General features: G+C 37.0%; 1 protein-coding gene across 9 annotated transcripts in view; it reads right to left on the bottom strand.

Moving 5' to 3' along the window:
• The window catches only part of INVS (inversin), a 92,871-nt gene that overhangs the window by 7,149 nt on the left and 59,114 nt on the right, over nucleotides 1-26,608 (bottom strand). For all 9 annotated transcript variants that reach the window (XM_027643831.1, XM_027643826.1, XM_027643828.1 and 6 more), the window contains 6 exons: nucleotides 22,471-22,626; nucleotides 20,867-21,096; nucleotides 19,794-19,900; nucleotides 16,370-16,582; nucleotides 9,671-9,972; nucleotides 5,478-6,279 (listed from right to left, as the gene is read on the bottom strand). In XM_027643831.1, coding sequence (XP_027499632.1) covers nucleotides 5,478-6,279; nucleotides 9,671-9,972; nucleotides 16,370-16,582; nucleotides 19,794-19,900; nucleotides 20,867-21,096; nucleotides 22,471-22,626 — 1,810 coding nt within the window. The remainder of the gene's footprint in view (nucleotides 1-5,477; nucleotides 6,280-9,670; nucleotides 9,973-16,369; nucleotides 16,583-19,793; nucleotides 19,901-20,866; nucleotides 21,097-22,470; nucleotides 22,627-26,608) is intronic.

The following is a 26,608-nucleotide window of genomic DNA, read 5'->3' as shown; positions in this document are numbered from 1 at the left end:
AATGAACTGTATAATTCAAACAAAACAGCACCCATATACAAAACAAAATGTACATAAAAGCACAATAGAATGCCAAAGGGGGATGATATGCTCAGTTACAGCCCAAATAATTTTAAACTTTCAATAAGCTTAGTAAATTACCGCTGTGAAATTTGCTGGGTGAGGCAAACCTATTTAATCTTAATTTAGTGAAGCTTCAGAATTCAGGCGTGTACTGTTATGCAGCTCATTAAAATACATAACAAATGCAGGCATCCACTGCATCTTACCTATGCCTGCAAGTTGAGAAGCACTGTATGAATTCAGAACAGGAGCATTACTGAGAGATAGAAGAAAAAAAATTATCCAGTCTTGTTAAATAAGATATCACTTTTAGCTTTTCAACAGGGTAAGAGAGAAAGTGAAGGCGGAGCACAATTACAGTGACCTCCTAACAGAACTTGAGCTAAGGATGGGTTAAGTGAATACTGCTGCAGAAAAAGCAACTGGGCAACTGTTTTATACTTGAGCAGAAAAGAATACTAAGCTACTCTCTTGGAATTCAGTAATTACTGCCAGATGCCTTTGCTGATACGGGAAATGACCCATTCACAGGCAGTCCACCTTTGCACCCAGCTGTGATTTCATGTTTGTAGAGAACTTCTGGTAGTTTTTAGCAACAAGAAAACAACTGCAGCTCTGACACTGAGAAGATGCAGGCAGTTATCTTCGGAGCAAGTGCACAATTTTTAATTCAGCTGAGAAAAAAAGAAGAATGGAACCAAGTTTGATGCAATATGAGTCTGACATGGTGCCTTACAAAAATACCAATGCTCAGTCAACAAACCTCTGTGCATAAAAGAAACGTGGAATATATGTGCAGAGTGACAAAGCTGGCAAATGGTATTCACATTCACTGCTGCAGAAGCTCTAAAAAATTATTGTTGCTCAGAGTTATGCATATAGCAGTAATATATATAAAAAAATACAACTTCTACTTGACTTCAGTGGGAGAACAACAGTGACAACAACCAACTTATTTCCAGCTTTTGTTGACTCACTGTGGACCCTGGAGAATGGTACAGGCCTCAGTGCCCCCCATGAGAGAGCAAAACAGACACAGGATCCGTAAGCCTCAACGAGCAGGATAAGCAATTAACCTTTGGCAAGTCACACACCTTAGAATACACTTTTGAGGACTACATTTATGAAGTTTTCAGATATGGGAATTGAAACATTCTCCTGAGAACGGCAAGTTTAATATACTTAAGTAGACCAGTACCACTATGTTGTTATGTTTACTTTCAGTAAGTAAAACAGGACTATAAAATTTGCAGAGTGAAACAAATGCATTTTATTTTAATTTAGAGAAATTCCAGAACTCAAGCATGTACTTGTCATGTTTCTAATGTAGAATTACACATTGCCAGTGTGTAATTCTATTGCTGTCTACAAGCACATGCTACAGTGCAAGTTTGGACCAAAAGACAAACACGGGACCAAGTGGGACCCACAGCCACACAGTTAGCACCTGCTTAAGAAATGTAATTTGGGGTTCAGTGGATGGGAAGCTGGGTATTTCAGAATAACAAACATATTAGAAGTCAGCACATACAGCTGCCTAGTGTGAGCTAACAGGAAACCTTAACCATGACTTCTTGGCAGGCACATGCCACCATCTGACTTGGGATCCATACCCTAAAATACCCACACTGCCTCTTTTTTTGAGACCTATATGAACTCTGCTTGAAAGGCAGAGGCAGAGCTGTCTTCTTTTCTAAAATTAACATTAATGCTATGGTAATGGAAATCAGGAGGAGGAAATCTGCTCCAATTTCACAACTTTCTTCATCCATGTGAGTTTCACAACACTCAAGACTATAAAGTACAAGTTGAGCTTGAAAGTGTAGGCAGAAAAGACAGCACAGCTCGTGGCCAGTGGGCTTGGGAGAGAGAAGGCAGGACAGAAGCTTAGTTCTTCATAACAGTGTACTGCCCTCACCTCAGCATCACTGCCCAATGAGCTGTTCTGTGTTCTGCATCCAAACATTCGCTGAAATAAATGCATCATGATATTGCTGCAAACTTTATGAACTCCGTCAAAGCTCTAGCAACAGTAAACTGTCCACAGACATAATGAAATGACAATGGAAAAACTGCCAAACTAATCTCTCCTGCTGTCTTGCAGAACTTATGATCTTCATTAATGTTCTATGAGTTTTGCGAAACAGAGTAAATGTATTTATTTTTCATTATTAATTCTTTAAATAACAAATGTAATTTAAACAATCTTTAATTCCCACAATTTCCAAAATGCAAAGTGTTAGTAAAGTGCATGCACTTTTTGGAGAGATAGCACACCGTTGCTGTTTGGGCAGGTGGATTGTTTAGAAAGACCCGTCCAAAATCTTTTAATAGTCGCAAGTGTAAATGGAATACAGATTTCTGTGCAGGTAAGTTAGCTTAATGCAAGGCTTTAGATCCCAATTCTTGTGAGGACATTTGCACAAGCACTCACTACACATCATTTTGCTTTGACTTAAAGCTATGGCATGCACCTACCCCTCTCTAAGGATTTTAAATCAGTGTTAAATGAAAAAGGCAGAGCCTCCAGTAGCAGTAGTATCACTTGTACCTACACTCTCCTAACCTGCTCCTGACTTATTTTAGCTTTTGGTATCCAAAGGATTTGAACACATAAGACAAGAAGTCAGGATCTACATGAAAAAGAAGGCCAAGGTGGGCATTGCCAACACCGAGCTGCTTAAAAAGCATTTGGAAGCAGCAGAGAGAGACAACTGGCAGAAGTGGTGAAACTCTGCAGAACAAGCTGCTGTTTTGCTTTGCAGCTTGGAGTGGGCATGAGGAATATGGCATGGTATCACAGAACCACAGAATAGTTTAGGTTGTAAGGGACTTCTAAAGACCATCTCATCCACCCTTCCTGCCATGGGCAGAGACACCTTCGACTTGGAGCCCCATCCAACCTGACTTGAACGTTTCCAGGGATGGTGCATTTACCACCTCTCTGGGCAAGCTGACCCAGTGCCTCACCACCCCCATCTTAAAAAACTTCCTCCTTATGTCCAATCTAATCCTTCCCTCTGTTTGTTTAGAAATGTTTCCCCTCATCCTGTCACTACAAGTCTTAGTTAAAAAGTCTTTCTCCATCTTTCTTACAAGCTCCCTTTATGTATTCAAAAGCTGCAATCAGGTGTCCCTGGAGCCTTCTCTTCTCCAGGCTGAACAACCTCAATTCTCTCAGCCTGTCTTCACAGGAGAAGTGTTTCATCCCTCTGACCATTTTGTGGTCCTCCTCTGGACTTGCTCCCAAGAGGTCCATGTCTTTCTTGTACTGGGGATCCCAAAACTGGATGTATAAATAGCAGACAGAGAGCAAAGATGATAGAAGTGCAGAAATAGCTGATACTGTAGAAGTCTAAATTTTCACCAAAAAAATTAATTCAACAAAAAATCATTCAAAAATGAACACTGGTTCCAAAATTTTAACTTTTCAGTGGAATAGGCATGTACTCATAAAAGTCAGTGTAACTTTTATATTCCAACAACAGTGAAGAGATAACCTGGAATATTACTAGACATTAAATCCAATCTTATCCTTGTAAATACTTGTACTGATCAATAAAAGAGCTGGAGCAAACAGAAGTATTCACTGAGCCAACACAAATGTCTAAATGGCCACAATTCAGTTTAGGAACAAATGGACTGCCAGCCTAGACTACAGGATGTTTGGTCTGGTATCCCTTCCCCTAGTAATGACTGCCAGCTTGGACTACAGGATGTCTGGTCTGGTGTCCCTTCCCTAGTAATGGCAGTGTCAGCTCCTTCTGAGAAAGACAAGACTTCTTCAGCCTTTGCAAGTTAACTGGAAGAAGCAATGGGAGAGATACCAGTTCTCAAAACTCCACAAACAAGCCACTGGCAATGTTAGTCTCTTCAGTCCCTGGTGTTTTTTACAATAAGAAAACACAGGTAACGCTTCACCTTGCAAAATAAGAAATTTTAAGCCTGGAAGCACTACTGAAAGCAGGCAGCACAATCCCATGACTCTTTTATAGCTTTTCAGAGCTACATAGTACTTGACAAAAAAAAGATCTTTTGTCCTGGCCCTGCTTGATGAGGCCCAGAGGACATGCCACTGAGTGGCTGAACAGCACAGGCTGGCTGCGGTGACAAAGAAAGGAGACCTTGATGCTTCAGTGGCTGAGTGCTTCCCTTCTGCTCCACACTGTGACAGAGTGGGTTGGATGCAGAGGCTGTCCTGAGCTGGGAAGACAGCTAGTACTCTGCTCCTGGCACAGCAGGGCGAAGAAACCGCCCCTCTGAATTCTTCCACAAGTGAACCAAAGCTTCCAGCATGACCCAGAAGAAGGGAGATCTACCAGTAATCAGCATTCATTCCACAGGCAGTTGGGCATTAAGTCCTGATTCTGCTGTTGCCGGAAACTTGCAGGTTTCCCAGGGACTAGGATAAAAGATGTTACTACCACTATATGCTCCCAGACATCCCACAGGTAGTCCCTTTGACACAGTTTGGTTGGGAGAACAATTTTTGCATCACTACTGAACTACAGCATAGGGTGTGACAATTAAGCTCTGAAAGGAACTTGCCTGTTATTTTTTCTTTAATTGAATACTAAGAAATATTACAGCATATAAGAAACTGTTAAACTAGTCAATGATCTGGAAAGAATATTAGTAAACATCAGCAATTTATAGTTTTCTGCATCAAATAAACACTGAAGAAAGTTTCAATAAAAACAGGAAATAAATATTATGTACATATTATATGCTTCACCTACAGCTGCCACACTCTTCCTGACTGTTTTGATAAGAAATTAAATATTAAGGAGTACTTTAACAATGACTGTATTTCTCAGGTTGAAACTCATGCATTCATGAAAGCAGGATAATGCTGTGGAAAGCAAACACTGGGATATCTCACTCTCTCCTGTCTGCCTCTTCTGTACAGCAGTTGTTCCTGCTTAATCAAGGTATTGAAGCTCGCGTCAAGTTTTGGCAATGACTGTTCAAAGCTTCCAAACATCCTGTGGTTTGGTTATCCAGTTAAAAGTCAGATCAGAGTACCTGTGTGTCAGTAACTGGTGGTAAAGGGTCTGGTTACAAAAACCTTTTCAGGAAAAACCCTGTATCCTTACATGTGTAACTTTGCTAATGAACACAACGGCAGTGAACTCCAGGAAGAAATTATAATATCAGTGTTTGAAACAAGTTTAATAACTTCTCCAATTATTAAAAGTCATAACTTACCTTGCATTTTCTATGAACTTACTAATGTAATTCTAGGTGACTGGAATTCACTTCCCCTTGTTTGGTGAAGGATTATTAAATGCCTCATTTAGCACTAGCAACATTGTAAGCAAAAGGACCAAATAAAGTACATTGCCAACAAGCTTAATTTAATTTACATCTACGCATATCTCACTGTTCTCTAACTACTGAAACAGTAGTCTTACCTTCTCCATGACCTCTGTATGACTGTAGCAGCATAGTTCTTCTTCCGAAATAGCTCTTTTCTTTTTCTTTCTTTCTCTATGATCTGCATTCGAATCTCTAAAGGGACTAGTTCAATATTTGTACTTTGCCATGAGACAGAACATAATTGATCATCTGTGTTCCTGGATCCAATTACATCTGTTTTTTCCAAGTTTAAACTGTCAGCAGGAGCAGAACACGCTACTGGGTTTCTTGGCACAGTTCCGGTAGGTTCTGCCCCAGCACACAATAATGGGGAAGCCTTTTTTGCTAATTCATTATTTTCCACTCTGTCAGTTCGTTCCACAGCATGCGTGCTGTCATTTCTGCTGTTTACAAATACTGTTTTGGCACTTCCTGGTCTACTAGAACCAGCTGGTGAACATCGCTTATCATTTACCTCTTTACTTCTGGACTTTTCCCGATGTCTTTTGCCTTTGGAAGAAGCTTCACACTGTTTTGAGTTTCTCACAGCCCCACCAGCACAACTGACATCGCAGAAGAATGCAGCTGTTCCCTCACAATGGTCCCTCTTGCCAGATGAAGGCTGACTTGGATCCCTTAATTTTTCCCCAACACTAGCAGTCCTACAAGTAGAAGTAGTAAGCCTTCTGCTCCTCCGGGGCACTGTGGCATCAACAGTGTGCTCCTTGTGCTTTTCTCCATTCAGTTCTGTAGCAGCTGCAACCTGATGTTTCACTTCAACTTTTGTTCCCTCTTTTGCTTTGTCACAATGGAAATGGACACAACTTGACTTGCTTTTGATATGCTTCCTCGATGAATCTTTGGACAGAGAAATGGAAGCCAACTTTTAGTCTCTGATCCAGCAAAATATAGTTTAGTTCTCTAAATTTTTTTGCTCAGTTACCTTTGAGACACACTAGAATTTACTTAAATGAAGAAAAAAAAAAGTAAGCAGAAAGAATCAAAAGAGGACATGATTGCATGTAACAGTAGAGTCCCAAACTTCTTTATTTGCTTACTGTTTTACAAACTATTTTCTTACTCACACTACATTGGAGTTAAAAAAAAAGTTCACAGGAAGAAACTATTTCTTCACCAACCTGATTGTACAGATGTTCTCCCAAGAAACCAGCTTACCATGTGACACAGGAATGCAGCCCCATGAACTCAGCTGCTCATTCCCGGTAACTGGAACGCCGTAAGTGACCATCACTGTTTCAAGCTTTTTTGCTAAATTCCTGCCCTAGCCACCCTGTATCCTGGCACACAGTGACACACAGGATAATCCACTGATCCAGGGAACCCAAAGCCCTTGGCTTCTCAGTACTTCCCTTGACATGCTGAACGAAACTGTGAAGTCCTTCCCATTCCTCCTTGCTGCTGTGTGACAACTGCTTCTAAACACTATTGTGAGGATGACTCAGAAGCCACAGTGGAGTGCAAAACTGAAAATCTCCCATCATCCATCCACTTTCCATTCTGTTTGGAAACTTAACAGGAGAATGAGGAAATAGACCAGACAGGATGAAATGTAGCAAATAGACAGGATGTTACAGGGTAGGTAGGAGGAGAAAAAGTAAAGCAAGAGATCTTTGATACACTGGAATCACAGAAAATCTCCTGGATCATCCAAAACCTGGTGAAACCATGCTATATTTACCCTCATTGTAATGCCTTTACAGGATGCTCTTGACTGGATAACTGAGTATTGCTCACTGAACAGATTCATTCTGAACTCTCCAAAACCTACCACCTGGTTTGCACATGCAGTATGCCTTAGTTAACTGTAAGACATTCTGGATAATGGAAAAAACTCCATGATTTAACTATTCTAGCTTGTCTTTTGACATAGAAATAAACTTTCTTAGGAAGACCAAGCAATAACAAGTACAGAGCACAAAACCCAAACTTATCTGTTTATACCACAGTTAAGGCTAGTGAAATAACATACATAGGAAGGAGGATTTATCTGTGGAAAGCAGATCAGAAAAGACCCACCAACTAAATCACATTTTTCACAGCCCAAAGGGTCTAAATTTATATTTAATTCCAATAAAATGACCAATGAAGTCCATTAAAGTTTTGGTCACAAGAGGATTGATTAAAACACCTAATGAGAACCCATTATAGAACTCCATGATTTGATCCTTCTTGCATCAACTTTCCTGGCATCATTTCAATAACAAAAGGAGAACACATAACTAAAAGTGACATAGCACTATTTCAAACACTGTTTGGATTGGGCAAAAGGGGGCTTTCTTTACAATATCTGAAGGTAAACCAGTCTCGTTACAGATTTTCAGAAGAACCTTGAGTAAAGACTTTTATTCTCTTCATGTTTGACACTCATGGTAAAGAAAGATGATCAACAATAGCAGGGAATTTTCTATTTAAAATTCTATCTTTTGCAGAAATTATATTCTGCTTTTAAAGATATACTGAAGAGCAAAAAAACCATTTAGGCAATAGCCTACACGGTTTTAAAATTTTACTTGTAGAACCATCGACATAGAAAAATTATTCTGGCATAGCTACATCAGGAAATATCCAACTTCAGGGAAGCCTTCAATCAGTAGTCCAAGCTGCATGCTGCTGGCATTTGCTGCTAGGTTGAATTCCCTAGCTTCCTGTGAAGGGTAATGTAGAAAACTGAACATTAATGTATTTTTTCAAATATAAGTATATCAATACTAGAATCCTCTGCAGTAAATTTCACAAATTCAGTCCTGATCTGTGCAGTCAGTTTATATCCCATGTTCCCCATGAACGGCTTACTACTTACTTCCTTAGGTTACTGTCTCAGTGCAAAATCATTATATTTGTTCCAAGAAACAGTGGAAGTCTGACTAATGCAATGCAGTTTCCATTGTCATAACCAATGGTAGATTTTGGCTAAAAATGGATAGTGGAGTCAGTAAAAGAAAAGGCTGATTGTTCCTGTTTTATCATTTCTTTGGCTTTCTTCTTCTCTTCTCTCCCCTTCACAGTTGTAGTCCTCCCCACATCTTTATTTCTCCTTTCCCTTTTTTCCATGCTTATCAATTTTTCCTCATTATGTTCAATAGAATTATTCACTTTTCATTTGGAAACCACTGTTTCTGATTATTCTTATGTGTTTCACTTTGCCAGCTGAATATTTTCACTAATCTAAAGTTAATGCACATGCTGGTAAAGCTTGTTAGGATTTTTAACACCTATTTATCATTACTTAGCTATCATAGTGTATGTTAGGCTAAGATATGTCTGCTTTTACTATAACAATATAGTTAAGTATTCTGTTTACCAACGTATTTCCATGTAAAAGCTAAAGAAATCTAGGCAAAATGATTCAGTAGAAAAGGCTCTTTCACTTTCTTTTCTTCTGGATTATTATACTGTTCTGATTAGCAGAACTTCCAGAGGGAATAGCAGCAATTTTACACTTGAGGAGTTCTAGCAACTTACCTTAAATAAACTACTTTTCCAATTTTTGCTTCTAATGATAACAAAGATGCTTTAACATTACCAGTTTTGAAATATTTGAGCTATAGGCTACTGTAACTGGCTGAAGTCAGAACTGACTGAAATGTTTTTAAGATGCATATCTCATAAAACTAATAAGAAGTGGTCAAGAAATTATGATGAACTGATGATGCATTTACAGATAGAAAAAAAGAGTACAGCAGGGCAAGAAAAGTAACAGAAAGAGTTTTGACACAATGCTTCAGAGTACAATTTCTAAATTCTCACTTCTCAAAAAATATCCTTGAGTGTTCTCAACAAGAGGACTTCAGAGACAAATCACAGGAGAACCCAGTCATGGAAAATGAAGTTGAATGAACAGCTCCCCATGTGTACTAGAATTGTCACTTAGAACAATTTTATCCTTATTTTAACCTTGTTTAAAACCAAAAGTTACCATTTCTTCATTAACATTCTTCAAGTATACCACAGATATGTCAAATATCTTCAATCTTATTTTCTCCAAAGAGCGTAACCAATAGAACTGCCAACAACCTGTTCTCACATATTTTAGGTATTTTTAAAGACATTGTATATGCTGGTGTTTTTGACTACTTCACACAGAGTAAAAGAATCTTTATCTAATTCTATCCTGCATGAATTACTTAAGAATAAGAAATGATAGAGAGACAATACAGGTCCTATATATAAAACACCCCCAGACCTGGACAAAACAGATAACCAGGACAACTAAAAAAAGTTCACAAACCTTGCCTGATTTTATGACCTTCACTCTGAGGCTCCGCTGGTAAGGAACTCTCCTTTGAGGTCCCTCTGCTGGGACAAGCTTTAGGTGAACCTCTGCTATTTCTCCCTGGTTGAATTTGTGAAGCGTTGAGGGGCAGAAGCCTCTTACTCTGTGTATCAGATGGTTTACTGGGTAACTGCGGGACACTGGTGGCCTTCTCTCGATTTGCAGGACTCTGTTGTACTCGAAACTTGCTTTGTTCCACGTTCTGCACCCCTTTCTGTAGCTTGGCTTCTTTTCTCTTACTTTCCTCTTCACGTTTCCTGCAATTACAGAAGAATTACCATAAGAATTTCAAAGACAAAATCTTGTGAGCATGTATCTAACTTAAACACATTTCTCTCTAAAAATCTGACAATGCCACAATAAAACCTTGACTGTAACATCTTTTTCATGAGAAAAGGACACCTATTGCACTGAAATGTCTTAGGTTGATCCAAAGCAACAATGGACTTGCAGCTAAAGCCTAATGAAGATTAAGTTCTTGTCACTCATCAGCCCATTCAGTTTGCAGTGCTTTTAACTGATTTTAAAACACTCAATTGTTAAAAACAATTAAATTTAGGGGGGTTTATAAATATACAAAAATTAAAAGTAGGATTTTGAAAATACTTATTATACTAATAACTATGTTTTTAATTAGGAATGAACAAAGTTTTCAAATAAGTACTAAAGTAATGCAATATATTTGAAAATCAAAAAACTTTAGCAAAAGACATAATCTCTGAAAATTATTTTCTCATACTTAACTGTCATAATTAATACAGACAATTATAAACAAACTTCCAATTAGCTACTGGTACTAACTTGCTGCTATATATTTATCATTGGTAGATAATTAATTTATTTTACATAAACATATGCCATGCAAATTATAAACACTGGAAATATAAGATCTGAATTAAAAACTTGTGTGCACATAGTATGCCATTACATTTATGACATTTGGATTTCAAAAATGAAAGAAATCACGTCTCTCTTAGTGTAGACATAACATAGAATTTTGAACAAAGTAACGAAAGATGCATCTGTTGAATAAAATTTTGCAGCCTGTTTTGAAAAGTGGGTTATCATTGAACTTCATCTTTTAAATACCTTTTTCTACCAAGCAGGATAAACCCAATAGCTCATAGCAAATGTTACACATCTACCTACCAGTGAATTTGTTTTTATAAATTAAGCACTGGTTGCTAAATGAAGTGACACTTCTCCTGTTGGAATGGACAGGCGGTAAATGTCGTATCATGTAGCTGCCCTATATTTTAACTTGCTTCCAATGCTACAACACAGTTTGCAGACTGTTGCCACATTATCTCTCGGCACGGCGTATGACAGGTTAGTTATGCAGCGTGCCAGCCCCAGTTCCCACGAGCCGCATCAATGCCAGCGTGTGTCACCGCAGTGTGAGCTGCCAGGGAGAAGACTTAACTTTATCTGTCAGTACTATCTTATCAAGTATGCTCCGCAGACGAAGCTGATTGAACTTTGCACCTGAAAAGCTGCTAATTGATCTAAAAGGATACACTCCTAGCAGCCTGAGGTTCAGTATTCCCTCTGGCATGGAAAAAAAAGGGGCTAGTTTCGGACAGTATTGGCATTCCACAACCGGACTATATGGGGATGTTGGGTTTGTGTACAGTATAGATCTCGCTGCCATTACTGAGCCATTTGAGCTGATAAATCAGATCTTACTATTCGCAGAACAGTAATTTTCTTTTCTTCACAAGAATTAAGCAGCCTATTACCAATGTCCTCCATTCAGGGTATTAGGAAAGGAAATGTGAGATGGGCTGTATGATACACAATCAAGCCAGAGTGGCCTGCACGCCTTTGATGAGCAGATCAACTCAAAACAATAACTTCAGCAACATACCAAATGCTATGGAAATGACACAGGACCAGAAACTGAGAAGTAAAAGGGGACTTTTTTTAAAGAGGTTTTGTTTGTGTGCTAAAATTTTTCAGATTAAACTGAAGAAATAATAAAGGGAAGAAATTTCAAAGCTTCCTATTCATAGACCATCATCCTAATTGTCACAGTAGACCTTAGACGATTAACAAACTCCTAAATACAAAAGAGCCTCCCCTTGTGTTTTGCTTTATTTTATCAGAAATTCAGTTTGTACTACAATGAGGGATATATTCAAAATTAAAATTTTCAAGTTTTATTGTTGTCTAAGTTGACAGACTAGGTTTCATGAGCAAGTAAAGGAAGTAGACAAGTTCCTAACCTAAGGGCTCTCAGTCATTTTCAGGAGGTTTCTGGTGACTCGGCAGGATCCAAATTTGGGCTCTAAAGTTAGACATCTACAGCTCAACAGTGGTAGCAGAGCTGGCAAGCCAATATTTTCCACTGTAAATGCAATAGAATTTTGTCCAGAATGGCCATAAATTTGTATTTTGTTGCAAAAGTGAAAGAATGAAAACTGAGCCTTTAGCAGATGGTAAGGAACAGTTTCAGCCTTACATATTACTGAAGACACAGAGACTCTTTGCATTTTTGATCCTGCTCATGTGAATTCAACCTTTTCTATTTTGTCAAGAACACTTTACTTTTTTGTCTACTCACTGATGATGTTTTAAATTTAGAACGTGTCCATATACCCGAACAGCATTTTCAAATTTATGCTTGCAAAAAAAAAAAAAGTTACTTAAAAAATTTCAATTGAAAATGAATCTCCTGATACAATTCTACTACTGGTGAAGCTTTATCTGAAGTAAGAGGAGTTGTATTTCATGCTGTGTAAACAGCCACACCCTGCTATACAATCTAGCATGATGATGGTTTTTAAAACCATGACACTGCTGACTCATGACACGTTCAGCTTCTGATCTACTGCAGCCTTTTAAAGAGATAATAAAAATGATAAGACAACTGTTAATTTCTGTCCAGTATTTCTGTGTTGACTGGTAGTCAAATGTGTAAAGCAGTCTATTTGTCCTTCCCTGACTATTTATTTTTATTTCAGACATTTCTCATATGTATTTTAACACCATTCTGATTTCAAATTTAGTCTTCAATGTGCTTACAGTCTTCTGCAACTTGGTGCAATTCTCAGATTTAACATTTTACTTTTTAAATGAAAATTCAGATTCATGATGGATATACTTGAAATTCCCATCAATATACACTTCCAGTTTAAAGGAGAGAAATGAGAAATTTTCCATGAGAAAGTATGAAAACTTAAGGCGAGTCTGAATGACAGTTACAGTTTCTTCATGGCCACAAAACTTGTTATTCTGACACAAACAAAAAAACCCAAAAGACATGAAACACTTCAGCCTTCTTAGCATCACTTGTGGGCCAACTCTTTCTTTACTCTTCCTTTTACCATGAGTATGTTTACAATGGTTTATTGTGATACGTCACATCCCTTGCCAGTTCTTTTTATTTTGTACCTCAGCTTGCTTAACTTTATAACTGTATTTCTTATTACCCTCAATTTTAGTAATTACACCAAATTTCCCCTGCGTGCTTTCAATTTTCAGGTCGCCGAAGAGCTCATTAGTTACTCTGTTGCTACACTCCCCTTTTTTTCTCAACATTCAGGCCTTATAACTAGTTTTTTGAAAAACCTCATAATCTACTTGTAGTCTCTTGGTGCTTTTCAAAATCTTTCTGAAGGCTATGTAATTGAACTGTTTATTTTTTTACTGTTCTTCTTTTCCTAAATATCACCAGTTACTTTCTCTTACCCCGTTTCATCCATTTCCCTTTCACATCCACATCCACCCTCAATCACTTTCCTCCAACTGGTCAGAATGAAAAACAGAAACACAGTATCAGGAGCTCATTCTGAGAAACTGAATGGGAAGGTGGACAAGTGAGTGCCTGTCTTTCTCAGGGACCAAAGTGATACTAACCAGAATACAGTTTCACAGATTGTTCTTCTGGCCCTTTTTGAAGCTGGGTACAACATTTGCTTTCCTCCAATCACAGGGGACCCTCCCTAGTCTCTGTGATCTCTCAAAGATGTTGGAAAGTGGCCTTTTAAGGGCATCAGTTAGTTCTTTCTCCACCCTTGGATGCAGCCAATCTGGTCCCATGGACTTGTCTGGGCTGAGTTCTCTCAAGCCACCCCTGACGTAATCCTCATTCACAGTCAGTAGTTCTCCTCCTCCTTGAAACACTTCTCTAAGAAAAAAGGCCTGGGAGAGCTTCTTCTGGAAGACTGAGCAGAAGGCATTGAGCACTTCTGCCACACCTGGGCCTGTTGTCACTAAACGCACCATTTGGCAACAGCCCCACATATTCCTTGCTCAACCTTGTAGTAATGTTTTACTACTTCTATTAATGTAGAAGCAGAAACCCACCTTGTTACCTGCAACATCCCTTTAAAACCTCAACTCCATTTGAGTTCTGGTGTTCATGATACAATCTCTACATGCCAAAGCAATGTTTTTACACTCTTCTTTTGCAGTCTGTCCCTACTTCTACCTCCTGTATACTGCCTTTTTGCATTTGACCTCTGCCATGTCTTCCCCGCTAACCCAAATTGGTCTCCTGATATGTCTCTTTGCTCAATGGCATAACAGTGTGCACGTTGTTTTTGTCTGCATCAACCTTCATTTTATAAATTACCATTTCTTTGATATAGGAGAGAACATGGGAGAAGATGTTTGTATAGAAATAATTCACAAGCTTTGAATATAGTGAATGTAACTTCACCAGAAAATAATACAGGTACAAGATGCTGGCTGACTTTTAGTTAGGGTAAAAAAGCAAAAAAAAAGAACAGGCTAATTAAATCATGCAGACTTAGAAGTGATTTATCTTCGTGAGACCCTCTAAAACAACATATTAAAAAGCAAGTTTTAAATACATACACTGAAATAGCGGGGGGAGTGTGTGTGTTCAATCTAGCAGTTCATCATCATTCTGGATTGCCACATAATGACTACTTTTATCTGGAGAGCAGATTTTTAAACATCACTAGGGATATTCGTTTTTTTGTATGCGGCAACACCCTGGCCAATTTCAGCTGTGGAATGCACAGATGGGTACACAGAATGATGACTACAAAATGTCCCCTTCAGTTTATTACAGATCATAAAATTGCAATTAAATAAAATTTGTGATGTGACAACCTGATTTGCTTGTACACTCCAGTTGTATTGTAATTCTGTTTTTATGGTATTTGATACACAGACTTTGATTCTATTGTTTTCAAACAAATCAACAAGAGCTAAGTAAGTCTCAGAAAGTACATCAGAAACCCACAAAGGAAAACTATTACAAAAATACCCCCAGATTTCCATGAGGCAATTCTTTTCCATTTAATCTTCTAGATGGGGTATCATAGATTTGTCTAAAATTGACTGTCATCACAAAGGATAAAACTATCTCATTTGGTAAAGTCAGTTGTGACCACACAGAAATACATAGAGTTCTCCACATTAAAAAGAAATACATAAAATATTTGGTATACTTTCAAAGGCAGATTCTCCATGCATGGTTTTGACTTCTACTGACTTCAGCAGAAAAGGCAAATAGTAGGAGGGCTACATGTTAAAACTTCAGGATCTAAAGATGTGAGCAAGAGATCAGTTATCTGATACTTCTAGCTTTGGTTCTTACTGGGAAATAACAATTGTTATCCAGTATAGTATAGTAGCAATCAAACCCAGTGAAGGTCACACTGGTCAGTTATGCAGAACATCAAATTACCAAATCTGATAGAGTGGAGTGCAGCTGAATTTGTCTATGATACACAGATGCAGAAAAAATACCTCTAAGTGCAATAATTATGTTGTGTAGCTTTTTCATATGACCTCTCTTTACAGAAATAATACTAAAAAATCATGCAGAAATCTTTTCAGACTGTTACTTTTTTCATCCCAGAATCAGATTTCTTCAAGAGAAACCAGGTGCTAATTTGTTTTATTTCATACTATGAATCTTAAGGATAAAGGCCAAGGAAGCCAAGCATTTTGATAATCATTTATGTACCTTCTGATTTTTTTAATTTCACTACTTTGCTACCCTTACCTCCTTTAAGCAGGGTAGAAATTCAGTCAGAACCTACACATCTTGCTGATAACTATTTGAATTGCATATGTTAGTTATCTATAATCCAATATAACCAATTCATAGGAATTCTAATTGAAGACCAGAAAACATAAATGCAGAGAATGATACTGCCAAAACTGAAATTGCAAATAAATCCAGAATTTTGGTTTGCTAGAAAAGCACAACCTCTCCTGTGAAACATTAAGTTAAGCCTTACCAAACCTGGCTTTCCCTCCTTTGTTTTTTCTTTTCCTTCAACTATGCATTAATTACTTTTCACAACTGATAACAAGACTTGATAGGTCAATAATTACTTCCGTTACATTAATGTGATAAATGTTTTCCAAGCCTTTTAACCATCATACAGAGTATCAGGCAAAGATTCATGGAAACATGGTAGTTTCTCAGATTTTGGTATTTTGCCTTTCTCTTGCATACTATATAAAGTTCGTTATTCAAATTGGGATTATATGGAAAATAAATTCCGTCCATCTATAGGTATATGGGAGTTATAAGCTTCCTTTGGTTTCACAAATTTTACTAAGAAGAACAATAAATGATGATGAATAACAAATAAAATCATACACTGATGAATACAAACTTATGACAAATGTCCATTTGTTGGAGAAGATTTCAAGTCTCAGACTTACTTGGCAGCAGCATCTTTTCTCAGCTGTTCATGTTTCATTAGGAGATTCTTCCTCTCTTGAAAAGCCTTTCTAACTTTGTATCCTTTGTAGACAGCCTGGATTTTGAAAGCAGCAATATCCTGAATGGCAGCTATAGACAGAGCCCCATGCTCTAACATGAACTGAATCACTTCATGGTGTTCCCCAAGCAAGGCATAATCAAGTGGAGTATACCTAAAAAAACCCAAACAAATCACAACAATTATTACAGATTCTAACTATAATGTGCATTTATTTCACCCTCATTTCATATTAAGGCAAGTTCTAGAATGAAGAGAGATGAAACACTGCTTTCAGTACGCTGTTTTATTAATTTTTAAGTATTGTTTTCCTATCCTATTGATTCTACACAATGTGATTATGTTTAAGACTTATTTTATTCTCCTCATATGGAAATGTGGGAGGGACCAGACTATATGAAGTGTTTGGTCAAAATCTCCCAAAAGCCCATCCACAGAATTAACTGCTTTAGTCAAGTGATCTTTAAAAGGTGTTATTGAGGTTTTCATATAGAAATCTAAAGAAAAAAGTAAGTTAAAACATTTTTGTGCTATTTCCATATGAACTTAAGTTCTGGAGACTTACTGTCAAATATGTCTTAGCCTCTATAACAACAACTGAGGACAGTATGACTGACCAAGCAGCAGGTTTAGATCAGTATCAAGGGATAATATCCTTTTTTAAAGTACTAGGAAGACTAAAGTCTGTTTCCAAATGGACACAGGTGTTAAAAATATTAAATTCTTTGGGTTTTAATGGTGTCAAAGCCACCTAAGCCCTTTTAAAAATAATTCCCAAATTTCCCATTGTCAACGCAGGATCAAAACGTACATATCTCCCTCACCAACACTGAAACATTAGGTAGAGACATTTAGTGACCAAAAATTATTAGTCACAGACCATAATCAAGACCATGTAACATAAGACTATCAAATAACAAGTGTCAATGCATGTGATTGTGAAAATTAGGGCTCTTCTTGATGGTAACTTGCTAGGACGCAGTGCTGGTAAGCAAAGAAAAACAGACAGAAAGCACAATTGGACTTGCCACGCAGCAATGATTTGATGGAAGGATTAACAGTATCTGAACTGAAGTGTCTGCAGGAATAAAGACAATGACACAACATGAAAATTTGTATGTCAAGGTGTGTTGCTGGTAGCATTTAAAGAGATACAGATTTTTGATAACCCAGAAATGGGAACTTCAGAAAGAACATAATTCCAGTAAAATACATTTTTGAAGTATGAGTAATTTTGAATATTTTAAAGACACAAAAGACACTAAAGCAAACTTTATGCTACTACCATGTATCTACCAAGACAATGTATTCTATTACAGGTCCCAGTCATGAGGACCCATATTTTTAAACATAGATTCTATAACTCCATTAGAGCTACCTTTGAAAGTAAAAAAAATCACTCAAATCAAATCTGAATAGGGATTTGTATGACTGGACACCACCCATTCAAGGCTCTTTACATACACTTCTCTGTAGTGTCAGTTCAAAGGCTGTTCTAAATTTTCCACTGATTCTCTCTAAAACAGATAGCTTTCAAATCCAGCTGGCTTCACAGGAAAACACATGAAGAAGACATCAGCCATCAGCTGTTATAAGGAATTTTAGCACGAAGGTGGTCAAACAGCAGCTAGCCTTGCATCACATGATGCACCCAGGATGGTAAATTGAGTTACAAAATAAATTTGCGAAGAACAACAAACCCAGCACCCTCCAGACCAGCACTTGATCACATATCTGGCAAGCAAATGGGCAGCTTAAAATCCTAGATGCAATCTCAGCTTCATCTTTCACTAATCTAATTAGCTTGAACCATTATGTTTTAATTTTTAACTGGTATCTCATATTGGACGCTAAGATAAAGTTGGGAAGCTTCTGATTATAGATATATTGGGAAAAAATTACTATTTGGTGAAATTGTTACTGATTAAAAAACAATTTCATCCAATAACAGATGAACCATATCCCTGAGGTTATTTTTACTCTCTCTTACAACACTCAACTTGATTTTTCTACTTTCCAAACTTCCAATCCCTCATCAGTAAAAGAAGATTTGTAGATATGTATCAAGATACAATTGTGCAATTTTGATATGCTATATATACTTTAGCAGAATTATATTTAAAGACCAATTCATCTAGAAATACTGGAGATCTCTTTTGTTCTGCACATGAACTAGTGCTTAATGGCAGAAATTTGGAATACTGCTAGTTATATTTTGAGTAATCTAGATTTATAGATACGAACATGTATTAATGCCAGAAGGAAAACAAAAATAACTATCTGAATGTGGTAAACCACAGCTAAGGTCTTTTCTTGACATTTGAGCCTCCTTTCCGGCAAAATAGTGACTTTTAATCTTACTTTTTAGAAGTAATTTAATTACAACTGTTTATTTAATTTTCTATAAAAAATTACTAAAGAGAGCACTGGCACTACTTAATTAGGAACTAGTTATACTTTCATTTCTGTTTCTCAATAAAAAATAAGAAGAAGAAGGGAAGAGAAATCTGAGTGGTTTTAGAGTAGAGAATAAAAGAAAAATGATGGGAGAAGAAAGCAATTAAAAACTGGGATAAGTATGGAAGTATCAAATTTAGCACTGAAATATGGGGTTTCAAACTCCTTAAGTTATTTAAAATGTTTAAATATTCAAATTTATATGGCATACTGTTCATAGTTTTATTTATAATTATGAGGAGGTCATCTACTCTAAAAAAAGGCATTATATATTTATGCTAATAGTAATTATCTTCACAGTCAGGCGACTAATTTGAACTCCACAACCCCAATCACTTTTAAAAAACTATTATTTATATGTCAATGAAAGACAAAGAAAAGAGATGCAAATGTGCTGTCTCTTTATGATTATAGGAGACTTTTTTTTTTTTAAACTAGGCCTTTAGAATACAGTTAGCCATCAGGTACTTTGTAATCACTATTTTAAAACATAACATTACATTTCTCCCATTTTCTTTCTTCTCACTGAATTCCTACCAAATAGAAAAGAAAAATTCCAGTCTACTCCAACAGCAGCAGAAATGCCTTTTCATCCTTTGTCTGTACATACCTATTATGAACTTCATATAAATGAGAAAGATCTTCAATATATCAAACAAGACTAGAGTGAGTAAATACTTGCAGAAATCTCTAAGTTCAAGGTTCAAAAGTATAAATAGCTGAAGCTGCAATGTCTTAGTTAAAGGAGAGAAATTTCACATTAGAAAAGCAGCTGACACTGAAGTGCAAAATTACAGGACTCCTTTTAGATGCAAGATTAGGATTCTCTTGCAATATCTGAACACTTAACATTTAAATTGTAGGTAGTACTGCTAAATTACAAAATAACACATTCAGACAAGCAATACCTCTCCTCGCTGTTCTCCATATGGTTAGGAAAGGCATCAAAACCGAGCAGCAACTTTATAGCATCAAGGTAGCCATTGTTACAGAGCCAGTGCAAGGCAGTTCTTCCCTGTAAACAATAGAAACAGAACAAAAATAAGCATTATCCCCAAACTCTATCATGCTACAATGAAAGTCATAAATCATAGTGTAATTCAATGCTTTTCTGGACATGAAGGACAAACTAGTTCTGAATAAACTTCTTTATTAAAATAAGAAGAATGCAGCACTTAAAAATTAATTATTTTTTTTTTAAACAAGATTACAACACTAGTGCTTTTTCACCTAAAGCAGCTGAAAAGTAGCATTAGGAGACTAGCTCTAGAGTTGCTTTCTTTGCAAAAGAAAGAACTCATAATGAAAACCACTTTTCTATTACTTGGAATTATCTATGCCCTACAAAGAATAACTACAGAAAAATTTAACAAATTGGGTGAAGCTCTTTTGACTGATGAGGTTCTACCGACTTCTGAGAAATTATGTCATATAAGAAAGAGATCTGTTACAGGTTGCACAATTACTCTGATTCCTAATTTCACTAACTGCTTGAATAAGGGCACAAAAGAACATACAACCTAGTCAGTGTTCCTTTTTTTTTTTTCACCTGGACACAGTATACATATATGGATACTTATGTGGATTAGTAATTGAAACAGTTCTTGTGCAATCTCACTTGCAATACCTTACTTTCTTGCTTGCTCTGTCTCTATGCTAAAGAAACTCATTTCGGACTATAAAATCACATTCCTATGTGAGCTGTTAATAAGGAATCACAGAAGTTAAGAAATCAGATTATTAATATGACTCCTCATATAATCACACTTTGATAAGGAAAAATCAAAAGTGATATGGAAAAATACAAATCTTCAATTCATGCTGCACATTAAAATACTACTTTTCATACAAGATTTTTGAAGTGGAGGCAGCAAAGATGCTTCTACGTCCCAGAAAAGAGAAGGATCTTGAAGAAAAGGAATATGTTTTGATGTATGGTTATTCTAAAGTTAATTATATACCTCAGTGAAGAACAACATACCTCTTTATCCTGGATATTTGGATCTGCATTGTTTTCCAGTAACACTACCATGCAGTTAATGTAACCTCCATAAGCAGCACACTGCAGAGGTGTTCTACCTGCATAATCCTGCACATTAGGGTTGATTTTATTTTCTATCAAGATTTGGCACACGTCAGCATTTCCTCCCAGGGCTGCCCAGTGAAGAGGTGAATGGCCATCTTGGTCAACCAAATCTACTCTTGCCCCTCCTGAAACAGCAAATATATTTTTGAGCATAAAAAGAAAACACTTTTGAATGTTAAGAAAAGAAAAGAATAAGTTTATGTTCAACTAGAACTTATTTGGTAAAATGACAATTTAGACAAGCATTTCTGAAAATAATTTGAATTTTGTTTTTCAAATCCTTTCTGATGCTTTAGAATCTCCAGATTTATCAAATGCCCTTGAAAAACCTAGTCTCTACTTGTTTCAGGCCTATTGTCAGCAAAACCTTTATTTGTTAACAAGAAAAATACTTTTAAACACTAGACTCAGATTAAATCTGTTTTTAAATCTCTAATGCAGGTAAGATGAAATATTTACAGTGTAAGAATAATTTGTGGAAAAGTCTTAATTTTTTTCTTAATTCAAGCATGCTAAAGCTCTTTAATGCAGATAATAAATTTCTGTCTTCTTGCAAGATGTAAAAATTCTGTACAAAAATAAAACTCCACAAATACAAAAGCTTGAACCAACCAGCAACGACGACTGTCTATATCATAAAACATATAATTAAACATAACTCGATTATGTTTACAAGGTTCTTGCACACACAAAAGCTAAATGGCACAGGGAGTGGGAGGAAGAGCTTCATAGGAGGTTAAAATATGCTCAGCAGATCATGAAGAGAAGTAGATTTTTCAGTAAGAAAAGATGGCTGATGGAAAACTTGCAACTTTTTAGCCTGGATACTTCATCTGTCCATAAATGGGATCATGTCTGAAGTAGGAGGGAGATGTTTCTGGGAAGCTAAAATGACACAATACCACTGTTGTTTCACCATACTTCTTACACTTCAGCAGACATTTTACAATTATCTAACACTGTGTACATTGTTAAAACCTGTTTCTGCCTACAGATAAAATACTGCTTCTAAAGACCAATCAGAGGAAAATATTAATGATGTAGGATTTTGATAGTTATCTGCATTAAAAAATAAAGATTCATTTAAATGGTCAAAATATCTTCAAAGAAGGCTAGAAATGCTTTCTCACAAAAGTGAAGAAAGCTTAATTTGGTCTTTCTGATGAAGAAAAAAAAAAAGAAAGAAAAACAATGATCTGCTGGGGGGAAGTGTTGCTTTGAGAGACTAGAATGTACTTGCAAGGGCTTGAGCAGAAATGAGCTGTGAAAAGAACTCTCCCAGTCTTGAAAGTTTTATATTTAACACTTATTTTGCACAACAATCTGATAATCTTTTACATTTACTAGTGTTACCCCACAAAGAGTACTTATGGACAAAACCCACTCTAGGGAAACAATTTCCTACCCCCACCTCTTGCTCAGCTATCTATTTATTTCCCAGTCCCACAGAAAGCAGCACCAGAACTCCGGACAAGTTTGTAAAGTCGTTAAGAGGTGACCTTTAATGAGTGTTTGTATCACTTCTTTGTGTCCCATCTCACAGGCTCGGAAAAGCGGGGTATGTTTCATGACATCCAGAGCATCCACCTGTGCGTTGTGCTCCAACAGCAATTTCACTGTGCTGACATGGCCAGAAAGGGCAGCGGCGTGTAATGCTAGAAGAATTAAGGAGTAGGAAAAACAAACCACAATACCATAAGCTTCGGAAGTTCACAATTAGAACAGTCAAAATAAAAATTCATTTCAACCATTTTGGTGGAAAAGGTACTTTTCAACCACAAGAAACTGAAGAATCCTAGCAAGTGATTATATAACAACATTTTCTTGCCACATAAGCCATAAGCAGGATAACTGTTAGCCCTGAAACATGTTTCTAACTTGCACAAATGGAAATTTTAAGCTTAACACTACCAAGATCGGCTTATACTGAGGATTTGTGGAAGATTAGCAGCTTCTGATTAAGAGAATATTACATTATTTACTTCTGCCTCTGTTTTGTGGTATTTCTGAGACTGCCCATCACCAGTGAAAGAAACCCTTAATTATTTCTTCAATGCTTTTCTGAAAATACCTTTTTTTTCCTTTCAAATAAACAAAGTTGTCTCAACCAAAACTAACTACAGATTACCACCCAGCTGTTCCTGCTCCTCCCCCAACCTTTTCAGAAAGAATTTTACATAAAATTTTGTACTAAGGCCATCGTATCTTGCACACACAGTATCTCCAGCTCCCTGGTTTCTTCAGGGAAAAAAAAAAGATTACAAACCAGGTACTGCATTTTGTCTCATATCTACGATTTATGATGTTCAGTTGAATGAAAACTACACTACTTCAGATACTTCAGAACTCAGAGTTCTAGATGTGGCGTCCTGTAACTGGAGTTGCTATTGCCATCCTGCAGGCACTGTCAGCTGGAGTTGAGGAAAATGTTGGAATACCAGTCTGACCAGTTCACAATTCTTACTGAAGGAAAGGAGAACTACACAGAGCAGTGAGATTTCAAACCAATGGAGGGCACATAAACTGGTGATTTTATTTACAATTTGAATTCAAAATACTTTGGATTGTTTCCTACAGTCAGTAATCAAATCAGACAACCTACATTCTCACACTGCCTTACATGTGGAGTATTTTACAGATGAAAAAAACCAAAATAATCTAGAATAAAAACACAAAAGAGTGCAGTCCATAAATGTGCATTTAATAAAGTGAGTTCCCCGTGAAATTTCAGAGGTATTCATCCTTAGTGAGAATTGAGTGTGCTCAAGCCAGAAAAATGTGGGGCTCTAAACAGTATCTACATGTCTTGTTTTATGTACCTACAAGTATTTGTTTAATATTAAAACAGACAGGGTCAGGATCCAGCAGAGGTATTATACAGAAATGCACATCACGAAGCCCAATGTGAGAAGGAACTGCTTCTTGAACCGTAGCCAGAATATCAAAACAGTCTGGATTTTTGTATCTGCCAGCTACTGTGTAGCAGTGGTACCAACTCCGCACACCTTATGAAACAGTAACCCAGCATAGCCTGTTACACAGGTACTAATAAAATGCTCAGGTTGTTTGTATTGTCCATGAACCTAATCCAGCTGAAGTGTGTTGCCATAAAACAGAGTCTCAGTATCAGTGATAGCAACTGGAACTGTGATACAGATGAATGAGGCACTGGGGTCACAGTCAGAGACACTATGAGAAGTGCTGCCTTAGTAATTGAAATCATGCTTTTGAGATGACACTGATGTTTAACTGTTGCAGCTAAAAGGCACAGCGGTGCTCACCGAGCTCATGAAAAATAAGCGCATCTCCAGCAGCCATGTGAGTGGGTGGCTATCAGTAGAAATTCAACAAGAATGAGATCCCTGCCGCTTCATACATTGGGAAGGGTCTGGTTTTCATGGTCTGACCTCAAAGTAAACTCTAGGTTCTGGTTTTCGTCCTGAATTTCTTATGAAACCAAAGGCAGTAAACCACTCCATCAGATGACACATGGGGTGTGTGTAACAATACAATAGAAAAAGAGCTGCTGTGTCAGCTTGGCTGGTTCTTCCCCCCCTATCACTCATTCTGACGCAGGCATCTCGTTTCGCACTTTGTGCTCAATATTTTCTTGTAAGCCAAATTTTCTGTGATGGAGTCACGGTGACTGAAGAGATTCTTCAGCCAGCTGGTTACAATAGGCCCTTTGTTCAGCCGACAGACAGAGCCCTCTCCATTGTGCACAGTGACGGCAGAGCTATAAAGCTGCCCCTGTAACGCTCCTGCAGCGCTGATCTCTGAGAAGAGGGAAATTCCTTTCCCTTGGTGTCATTCTCCTACACAATACTGAGAGTCTCGATGTTCTAGCAAAGCTGAATGGAGAGCTTGGTCTTTTTTAAGTAAATGCAAAAAGACTGCGTTAACGCAACATTATAACTGAGCTTAACCGAGTTGCACACAAAAGTCAGAAACACACAACCTCGAACTCTCCTCAGCAACTGTATCCCAGGCACAGTGGCATGTACACTATTTTCTACTAGTGCATAGTTTCCCGTCAGAATGCAACGCTACTTTTCCCTTACGAAAAATTGGGAATGATTAAGAACCTTCGCAAAAAAAAAAAATCAGAGAGTGATTTACTGGTGCGCTTCCTTTAATGTTTACAGCTCCCTATAATAAAGCCCATGCTACTGCACTTGCTTGCACAATGGTTTAGTTCAGGCTGCTCGACAGCAAGCGACAAACAGAACAGTTCCCCACTTTAAGACTATTCGTGTGTTCTCCACAACGGCACTTTAAAGTAAATGGAAAACCCATTCAGTTCCTTGGATTAAAAGCCCTACAACAAAATCAAGATTAAGAAGTGATTACATATCACTGCTACAAAAGGTTTAAGACTGAAAGATAATAAGCCCAACCACCTGAATTATTCAAGCATGAAATCCACACCTGAGTAATTTCAGAAACACGGTATGTGAGTACTGTCTGCAAAGAAGAAAACCTTTTGTAAGAAGGTTTGCACAGTAACTACATTACTCCACCTTAAGGTCTGAAACAAGTACTGTAAAGTATTTAAAAGGGAATTGTCAGGAAGTAGCAAATGTAGGTAAGACTGATAAAAGATGAAATGAGTACAATCATAGAGTATAAAGTCATTAAACATGAAGACTGATATTTTATTTGTTGCAGTATTTCTTAAACTCAAAAATTACAAACTACCACAACTTAGAAAGACTGATTATTTTTCAGTGTGCTAAATTGTAAGAAAAGCAAGAATTTAGATATTTGAATACAATTTTATGTTAAGTGTATTTTGCTTTTTGTTGAGATCCAGCATATCACCAAAGAAAATGAAAAAAATTCAAATTTTAATATGAAAATAATATTCATACAATCTACGTTTAAAAATCCTGAACCACACAACCCTGACGTGGCATTTATTTACCATTTGTATGTTATTCAAAGTGCACTCTGAAAAGAGAAAAGTTGTTAAACTCATATCTTTATTTCTTGGTTGGGATAAATCGACACTGTAAGTTTCCTAAATCTAACCACGCAGCTTAGGCTAGTTTGTATATATGTGCAGTCAACAAATACATGAAAATTTATATAAACAAACATTGCAATTATACATTCTTATCTGTTTAAAATTACATAGGAGAAATGCCCTTTATTGTATTATTGTATTATTCATGGATGTGTGGTCTGACTATGAGCTTGGCTGTCATTTTACTACTTATTATACACAGGTATACAGTTTTGCACTTAACTTCTAACATTGTGACCTGGCTGTGTGTGGCACTGGGTAGTTCCTGACCTCCTCCTACACATCTTACTGTTTGAAGCTCTGTGCTATCAAACCCCTCCAATTTATGCCCCATATATACACAGTCTCCTCTTTTTCTATAAGTAATACAGAAACACTTTGATACCTGTCAGAATTGTTATCCTGTTTTTGTTGAAAACACTACATAAGTACAATATTTATACCACAAATTCTTATATTTTTTCATGAATGAGATAAATTCATATATTATACAGGAAATTTTGAATTTCATGACTTGCATGCTTGAATCCTGAATCACTGTGCTGGATACCTATCTTTTGCTCTGGGAAGATAATGGGGTGATAAACTTGGGGGATATCAAGTTTGACTCA

This window comes from Corapipo altera, unplaced genomic scaffold (assembly GCF_003945725.1).
Source record: "Corapipo altera isolate COAL_440 unplaced genomic scaffold, ASM394572v1 24b, whole genome shotgun sequence".
NCBI classification, from domain to species: domain Eukaryota; kingdom Metazoa; phylum Chordata; class Aves; order Passeriformes; family Pipridae; genus Corapipo; species Corapipo altera.
Note: the sequence above shows the minus strand (reverse complement) of the source record. Positions and strands in the feature narration are given on the sequence as shown.